The following is a 9627-nucleotide window of genomic DNA, read 5'->3' on the forward strand; positions in this document are numbered from 1 at the left end:
AGTTTAATAACAACACGGCAATAACATAAGGCAAGGAACTTATATTGGATGTATTGCATGGATGAGCAGGTCAGAAATATATTATAGGCATATATTAGGCTTAGTTACAATAAATAATAACTATTAAAAAAAATGGTTAAAAACTCTCTCTTGAAATCAGGAGTCAAGGCCAGTTTCCTCGTTGCAGCTCTCATCATTCAGTTTGGTAAGTGATGCCTTCTGCATCCAAAACCTATGGGCAAGTATGGAAAATCCATGCCTACTTTGTGGAGGTATTTGCATAAACCATATCAAATTATTGCATGTACTGCTGAGGATGTCCTGGTAGTCACACCCTTATTGCAACCATATTATAACCTTTTAAAGCTATTAAGGAAAAGTTTACCTAAGGTATGATTTTAAAAAGAAACCAACATTGAGTTATTGGTGTGAGCTTCCGGTAGTGAAACCCAGAGTCACGGCACCGTTTTTTTAGCACAGAAAAGGATACTTACACCACCTTTACGTTTGAATGCAGCTTTGCTGGCTTTTATTTCAAACACAAACAATTCTTCAGCCCACTGGCGTCACAAAGGAAATAACAGTCCTGCTTTCACACTGGTGTTCTAATAAACGTTTTTTAGCCCTCACTGGCTTTCAGCGGACACAACTCCCAGAATCCTCTCTGGGCTTTACTTAAAGGGATACTGTCATGGGAAAAAATTTTTTTTCAAAATGAATCAGTTAATAGTGCTGCTCCAGCAGAAGTCTGCACTGAAATCCATTTCTCAAAAGAGCAAACAGATTTTTTTATATTCAATTTTGAAATCTGACATGGGGCTAGACATTTTGTCAATTTCCCAGCTGCCCCTGGTCATGTGACTTGTGCCTGCACTTAAGGAGAGAAATGCTTTCTGGTAGGCTGCTGTTTTTCCTTCTCAATGTAACAATGTGTCTCACTGGGACATGGGTTTTTACTATTGAGTGCTCTTCTTAGATCTACCAGGCAGCTGTTATTAGGTGTTAGGGAGCTGTTATCTGGTTACCTTCCCATTGTTCTTTTGTTTGGCTGCTGGGGGGGAAAAGGGAGGGGGGTGATATCACTCCAACTTATAGTACAGCAGTAAAGAGTGATTGAAGTTTATCAGAGCACAAGTCACATGACTTGGCACAGCTGGGAAATTGACAATATGTCTAGCCCCATGTCAGATTTCAAAATTGAATATAAAAAAATCTGTTTGCTCTTATGATAAATGGATTTCAGTGCAGAATTCTACTAGAGCAGCACTATTAACTGATTTATTTTGAAAAAAAATTTTTTTCCCATGACAGTATCCCTTTAAGACACTCTAGTCTCCTGGGAGGGGTTACGCTCTACATCTCCAGACCTTTTGGAGCTCTTTCCCAGATGCGCACAGGCACCTTCCCTCAAGAAGGTTCTTACATGGCCCCTCACCCGCCTTCACTCAAGGAGGTCTCTAGGGGGAAGCCCTAAGGTGTAGTCCCACACCTCCTTTTAACTCCAGCTCTCCTGTAGCTAATTACTTAACTGCCTCTAGATTGACAGCTGCAAACCACCCAATGGAGCAAGGGATGGAGGCCCACCCTGCTCTCTTCCATTCACTCCAGGGAGTCACTATCCAGCTTTTCCCAAGCAGGTACAGAATTAAACAGTATTACTTGCTGCAGCCACACAGACTTTTTCCTGGAGTTTTTACTTCATCAGCCTAATGCTGGTGAAATACACAGAATATTGTGCCCTTTTGACACACATATCTTACATTGGCTATAATTAAAATGTATATAGTAGAACCCCCATTTCATGTTTTTCATGGGACCAGGAAAGAAATGGTGTAAAATCCAGAAAAAATGTAAAGTCAGAGAAATACATCATGCATCATATTTTTGTGGGATCACAAAAACCAACATAAAATGAAGGAAAACTTAAAATTGAGGTATGTAAAATTGAGGGGTCATTGTACTTCATTATCATTATCTTCAGTTCAATAATTTAGATATTTTATTTTATGTATATTTTTAGATTTTTGTTAAAGGAGAACTTAAAGGAAAGCTCCCGATGGAGTTTATTGCCAATAGATAAGTCACAATAGTGCAAGCTATAACACTATATTTAATCTGTAGAATGCTGTACCATACCCGAGTAAACAGCTCTAGAAGCTCTCTCTGTTTAGGATAGCAGCTGCCATATTAGCTGTTATGACCACTTCCTGCCTGAATCTCTCCCTGCTCACTCATAGCTCTGGGCTCAGATTACAGCAGGGAGGGAGGGAGGGGGAGGAAAGCGGAGCAAACTGTGCATGCATTTGTGTTTTTTTAGATTATTTAACTTTTACTTTCCAGAACACTCCAGATAAGCATTTAAATTTCAGTCTGACTGGTAGTAAACTTCACCTTTAGCAACCAGATATTTGTTTGAATGAGAATGGAAACAAACTACAAGAGAGTCTATAGGTAAAGTTAAAGGATCACTATATATTTATGTATCTAAAGAACGTATGAATCAAAACATCAATCACAGCAAGAAAGCTGAAAAGGCAAGTCAAGTACAAAAGTTTATACAGTGGTACTATGAAATTAGCAAATATTTTCAGGGATTATTAAATAGGTTAAAATTGACAACTCTAGAGGGTATCACGAGATGTAAAAAATGGTGTTCTGTCTCACCCGAATTAGAAAATAATTGACGCCATACATTTCCGTGTCTTGTGCAATTTTCAGGTACTCCATCTCAGCCTCATCTCTGGGAGGTGCAAGGGTAAAAAGAAAAAGTTGTAAAAACTACCTTTATCTGCCTAAAGATGGCCATACACAGGCAAATTTGGGGTTGTGTAACAACAGATTCTAGGATGATTCAATAAAATCTTCTACTTATCGTTAAATTGATGGGGTGTAAACAATTGAAAAATTTATGATTCAGGACAATCTTGTTGGAACAATCAACTAACTGTTGTTGGAACTGTAAATTTTATGATTGCCTCCACCCCATCGATTTAACAATAAGTAGATGATGGTATTGAATTGTCCTAATATCAGTCAGTGGATGGGATGAGCAGATTGTTAAATGTTCACCAAGCATGGTAGGGTTGGGTTAAATGCAATAGTAAACAAAGGAACAGATATGTTAGATCTTGCAGCCAACATGACAAAAATACAACAAAAAGTTTCCTCACATTAATCATCGATGGGTGAATTTTTTGTTAAAACTATCTGTTATGTAAAAGATAGTTTGCAGGGCGGCTATAAAATCTACCAAACTATGGCCAGCAATCATAATCTCTTGTAGTAATTAAGTGACAAACTCTCTTTGCTTCGTAGTTAGTCCACCCTCTTCTCACCTGGTACGGCCACGATGCTCAGCATACCAAGCAGTGATTCTCTCTTCCCACATTTCAGGTGTCATCTGATACAGGTTTATAACCTAAAATATATAGATATAAAGTTAACGTGGCAGACATCTGGCAGTATAGAACATTTAGCCATCTATAACATGCCTAGCAGAACTCATCAGACAATGCATTTTGAAGTTTTGCTCTAATACTAAGACATTTACATCATATTGACAGTTGGCCATCCGATCTCCAGCAGGCTACACCCCCTCCAGGAGGCTGTCGCTTTCCAGAATGTTAACAAGAATGCCTAGCTATAGCCTAACAACTAGAACAAGGCAAGAACTGCTAAAGGTTGCACCTTTAGGCTCAATTTATCAGTCCTCCCAGCTGTGCCAGGAGGTTAGAACCCCTAAGGAAACAGGGACCAAAGGAGTCCCACCAGGGTGACTGGTAAGAGTCGTTCTGTGCAGAAAACAGCTCAGGAGGACATTCCCCACCCAGCCTTTATGTAACAGTAGGGAGGGTGTGTCTTTGTTCCCCTTTTGATGAGGAGAGAAGAGACAAAAATTACCTCTTACTATCTCATCTCAGGGGAATACAGGCACTAGAGGGATGTCCAAAAGGATGGTAAACTGATCAAGACTGAGTCTGCACTGCGCCTGCAGCACCTTCCTGCAAAGACTGTCTCTGTTGATGAAGCTACATCCACCTGGTAAATAAATGGGTGAAGGTGCGGATGGATGACCAGGTGGCAGCCTTCCAGATCTGCTCCATGGAAACCATTTTCTATGCTGCCCAAGAAGCTGTCACTGATTGAGTTGAGTGGGCTGTGACCCTGATAGAAGAGGGCTTGCCTACGATCTGGTAGGCTATGGAGCTCATGGCTCTGATCCACCTGACAAGGGTGGTCTTGGAGGTCCTTGCCTGGTGGATCAGGCACTTCTGAAAGTATAAAAACTCCCCTGGGGGAGTTGTCCATCTCCCATGGGGGCATTAAAATGGGATCAACAGCCTCTTGGAGTGCCGGGGGCTGTGGGCTGGCCCCCTGGAAGGGCTATCAACGCTCTTGTTTCTTTTCATGTCCTATCCTCCCGGAAGGTGATGTTAACCCTCCAGAGCCTGTGTCCCCCTGAGATGAGAGAGTAATGTATCTTACCCATATAGTATCTTACCCAGAAGTATAGTTCAATTTAGTAAGTACTCACATTTTAACCATCTTCTAATAGCACCTAGCATGTGCCATATTATTTCAGTATATTGAGTAAACTTTAATAGGCAGAGTAGGTCATTTTCTTGGAACAGGAACAGTGAAATTAGTAAGTAAATGAGTGATCAACTTGCAAAGGGATGTAATTTGGTTGTTTACTGAAGCCTGGTTAGAGAATATTTATTTACATTCATGGTCATTGTTCTCATTAGTAGATGACACTTTTTCTCTTTTTTTTGGTAAGAACAAATTACAAATTGATGTTATTGACTAGCTTAACTGCCTATAAAAATTGCTGTATAGCCAGCCAAACATAGGAACAGTCCTGAACCAGGCCTTTGGCTGATTGCACCCAATGGAGCCTGCACCATGGCAAGACAAAAACACGCTTTTACTTCCTCCCCCACCAATGATCCCTTGCGTGCATAGTGACAGATCTGCTGGTTCTGATCCAATCACTATCTTCAATTTGAAGCCCACCTCCTGCCTGTGAATGCATTCTTCCTGTCTCCAAACTGAGTCAGGCAAGAGTAAGCAGGCGACAGGAAAGAGCAGAAGAACCAAAGAGCTCAGTGATCAAATTACAGACGGGCTGACAGGAATTTAAATTTTTCTTACACATTAAGTCCTATTTAAGAGGGATAGGAAACAATTTTCTTCACGCTCGTCTCTGAAAAAACTTGGCTAAAGAAAGTTGGTGACAGGCAACTTTCCATAAAGAGTTTGAGGGTAGTTCTTTAAAGCACAGCTCTAAAAGCATGTCTTATGCCACTGCTCACAATTTGAGTTAAAGAACAACAGTTAAGGGCTACTAACCGCAAAAACAGCAAATCTGAATGAAAAGTTTCAAAAATAAAAACTAAGTGAACATTATGCCTTTCTGAAGAAAAAATAGCTTACCCTTTTTGGAAGTAACTCCTCTTCTGCCAGGAAACCACGTTTATGCACAGAGGGATCATAATCACCATACTTAAAAGAAAGAATGCGTGATTAATATATGCACCATTAATATATTTAAAGACATAAAAAATCATAACTGCTTTGGTAATCTTCAGTAAGTGCCGTATCGGCGCATGTGCAGTTGGAGCAATCTTCCGTTTTGCGACAACTTTCGCACGCGCCAAAGATCACAAAAATTGCCAAAGCCCCGGAAGAAGACCTGAAGATTACCTAAGAGAAGAAGATGGCGCCGTGAACTAAGATGCTCTGAATCTGCACCGAGTGTTAAGTAAAGAGTTAGGGACATTTACCAGGGGTAACAGCTAGGCTGGGGGGGGGAGCAGGGAGGGGGTCTATGTAAGGTAGGGTTTTTTTTAATTAAAGGTTCTCCCTTAAGAACATAGGTTTATAAAGGATACCTGTACTATAAAGGTGTATGTGTTATAGCTGCATACATTGGGTAAAACAAAACTACCATTTCTGATCTGTGGCAACACTTTTTGGAGGAGAACAAAAGAAAAGTTCATGTAGTTCCTCCACTGTCTGGAAGCTATTTTAACTGAATCACTGGCACTAGGTATATAGGGGTCTAAAAGACTCACCTTTGCTTGAACGGCATATGATGCTAAAAGCACCGAAGCTTCTGGGGGACAGTAGATTTTCTCTTCTAAAATTTGCTTCTTTACCTGCTCAATATAATAATTACAAAAAAAATAACTATAAAAAAAAATATTAAAAAGAAAACAGAATACTAGAAAGAATGGGAATGGGAATGTAATGAATAAACACATGAGACAGCAGCACCTGAAGGAAGAAGAGATGCTGAGTTATATCCTGTACTAGCTCTTCCTCAACATTTTCCGGGTAGAACTTGGCTAAAAAATGAAAGGTGACAGGTTCTTCTTTTGGAACATCATGGTCCAGTACCTGAATGGAAAGTAATGAAAATATTCAATCAACCATAAGATATGAGGCACATGAAAATATAGTGCATGTCTTTCTTTACCTTTTTATCCATCTTTAACCATGCTATGGTGTCCTTTATCGTATACTGAAGTCCAAAGAACCAGGTTTCCCGCAAACCCAGAGTACGACATACCAAGTCAAACAAGTCCTTCCCTTTCCACTTCATCTGGTAGAAACATGAAATACTCAGTTATGGTATAGTGTAAGCATTTACTAGGCATTCTTTCATTTGCCTGCATCATTTGTGTTAAGTTGCCCTGAAAATTCACTGAATGCCAGAGGATAGATTTGGGCAGTCTGCTTTACAGGTAAAATAGAATGCTAATTAACATTCCATTATTTCAAGCTTCCACCTAATTATAATAAATTAATAAAAAAATGTTAGGGCAAAGCCAATGATGGATACTGTAAAATTTATATTCCATTTAGCCACCTTCATCATATAGTTCTAGCAAAGACCTCCTACAGAAAAATGTTAATGCTTGCACTAAAAGGCAAATAAAAAATTGCCTAATGAGAGAAAATATAATTTGAAGCATTCACAGTTTAATAAAGTAAGTTCTATAAAACCAGTTCGTGTCTGCCCCTTGCTATTCTCTGAACTGCTGGTTCTGAGTCTGAGGAGAGCTGACTTCTGTTATTTTGTTTTCAAGAGTCAAAATCAGCATAAAGGGGCAGACAAATCCAGCTTTTATTTGCCATTACATTTACAGATAACTGCAAAGCTAACGAAAATGTAAGAAAGATGAATCACTGTGAGTTGCCAAACATAAGGCACCTCTGGTGATTATAATTGCTAATCTGTTACACAGGACTGGTGCTCCTGTTAACAAGAAACTAAATCGCCTAGGCTACTGAGCAGTCTTCGTCCTTCTTTGTGCCAGGTGTGCATGCACAGTAAAGCAAAAATAAAAACTTTACAGAAATGCAGGCTTTTTCAATCTATTGTGCATTATTTGGCCCAGAGCCACTGAAGAATAAAGAAGCAGAGAAAAACAATTCCTCCATGGTGCTTTCTCAGAAGTAGCTCAGGCTGGAGCAGTTTTTTGCTAATGGGAGCATCAGCCGATTATAATCACTGGGCGGGAGGGGGGGTTATATACCCCATCCATCAGGCAAAATTGCACTGTTAGGGTTCATGGCATGAGCAAAAGGAGAACAAAGGCAAGAGGCAAAATTATTTCTTCTTGCATATTACAAATTATATCACTGTCTAAGTATTGTTTAATTTAAATTTAAAGTGGTTGTTCACCTTCCAAACACTTTTTTCAGTTCAGTTGTTTTCAGATTGTTCCCAAGAAATAAAGGCTTTTTTCAATTACTGTCCATTATTTATTTTTTACTGTTTTTCCAAAATCTAAGTTTAAAGTTGAATGTTCCTGTCTGAGGTGTTTGAGTCTGGCAGCTCAGTAATTCAGGTACAGACTCTAAACGGTTACAATTTTGCAACATTTAGTGGATACATTTCTCAGCAGCATCTCTCTGGAGTATTAGCAACTATTGTATCAATTCTAACGGCTGACTGTAATGAAACCCAGAGATTCTGCTCAGCAGGGACATAGATAAGAAATGTATCAACTAAATGTTTCAATTTAGAACAGTTTACAGGGTCAGCGACCCCCACCCAGAGCTGCTTTAGAAGGTGAAATTTTACACTTTACACTTCAATATTAGAAAAACGGCGACACATAGAAAGTGATTGGATAAAGTCGTTATTTCCGGTGATCTATCTGAAAACAAGTAGCTGTTTGAAGGTGAACAAACCCTTTAATAAAATATGTTTCCGGTGCTTTCAGAAACTAGTGTTCTTGTTTTGGATACATAAAAAGGAATATCCACTCGCTGTTACGAACACTGTGGATGTAGAAAAGATCATTTGTAGCTCAGTACCTCACAGTTAAATTCCATCTCGGCGTCCATTGTAATGATTCTGACAGTGAAAGTCTTTGGCTGTTTCCTCTTCAGAGAGGTGAAGCTCATCCTTGAAGTGATAGCCTCTGCCATTTTACACTGGATAAATGAAACACCAACTATCTGATCAAGACAAAAGCTGAAACTGGTTGACAATCCCAGGCCATGCAGGGCTCCCCTTCAGCAAGTTGTCTTGGTTTTTCACAATACTGTATGAGGTACATCCTCCATATTTAGAAGTCTTTGTGATGATTGAGCAAACGCGTAGGGTTCACTTTTGGCCCTGGTTTGCCAACATTTGCCAGCAGCCAGCTGAAAAGACAGCTCCTTCCTGGTAGAAACAGTGATATGTGAATGAGTTGTAAAAGACAACCTCTAAACGTAGAATTTTGATAGGATATTTAGAGCAATGTTTGTATAGCTTGTTATGGCGTGGGGGAGGGTGAGGGTATCACCTAATGGGAAAAAACAGTGAACATTAGGATGAGACAGCGATTCCTTGGTTCACATAGACTCATAAATCCACTTCTGATTTTCACTGCAAATGGAGCAAGGTATATACCCCTGGAAACGGCATCGTCGTGCAGTGGCTTGAAGCACCTTTCTGTATACTACTGTAGCAACACACACCCATACCGCCAAACTGGACGCCTCTTCGCGGGACACCCCCGCTATTTATAACACAACTCACAGTCCCGGGTCTTTGTTTAAATGTCCCGCAACGCAGTTTAAAAGTCTAACTTCCCAGCTTTACAGGCCAGCTCACCCAAAAGGAACACACTCACGTCATAAGTCTCATCTCGCGACACGGTGACATCACGACGTCAGGACTATAAGCGCCGTGACGCGCCACGTAGCAGCCCGGGTTAATTGATGCGTAAGGAAGTGTAGCGTCGGTGGCACATAAACATTAGCTGCATTTTTTCTGCCGTATTAAAAATGTTTACTACCACTAAAGCCTCTGCTCCAAACAAAACGTTTTCATTGCTTTTCTTGGTGGTTATCAGCAATGCACTTCGTCACCACCAGGATTGCCCAAATTGGGCTACTAATGGGGGGGGTTGAAAGTACAAACTAGCCAAGGTACGGTCTTGGGCTAGTTTTTGGGCCTTTGGCTGGCTTTTACTTTGGAAACCGGCCAAGGTTTTTTCTTGCCCTAATTAGGGTTGCCACCTTTTCTGGAAAAAATTACCTGCCTTCCTATATATTTATTTTTTTTCCCTATTGATAACATTGGGATCAACCATCATTTTTTCCGGCCAGGCAGGTAAAATA

General features: G+C 40.1%; 1 protein-coding gene across 2 annotated transcripts in view; it reads right to left on the reverse strand.

Moving 5' to 3' along the window:
- Positions 1-9196, reverse strand: part of nf2.S (neurofibromin 2 (merlin) S homeolog) — a 33240-nt gene extending 24044 nt beyond the window's left edge. The window contains exons 1-7 of one of the 2 annotated variants that reach the window (XM_018237573.1): positions 8332-9196; positions 6482-6607; positions 6280-6402; positions 6078-6161; positions 5437-5505; positions 3336-3418; positions 2665-2740 (exon numbers count right to left, since the gene is read on the reverse strand). In XM_018237573.1, the coding sequence (XP_018093062.1) occupies positions 2665-2740; positions 3336-3418; positions 5437-5505; positions 6078-6161; positions 6280-6402; positions 6482-6607; positions 8332-8445 (675 nt within the window). In that variant the 5' untranslated portion in view covers positions 8446-9196. 2 annotated transcript variants of the gene reach the window in all.
- Positions 9197-9627: the final 431 nt, after the last annotated feature.

Source organism: Xenopus laevis, chromosome 1S, assembly GCF_017654675.1.
Source record: "Xenopus laevis strain J_2021 chromosome 1S, Xenopus_laevis_v10.1, whole genome shotgun sequence".
Classification (NCBI taxonomy): Eukaryota; Metazoa; Chordata; class Amphibia; order Anura; family Pipidae; genus Xenopus; species Xenopus laevis.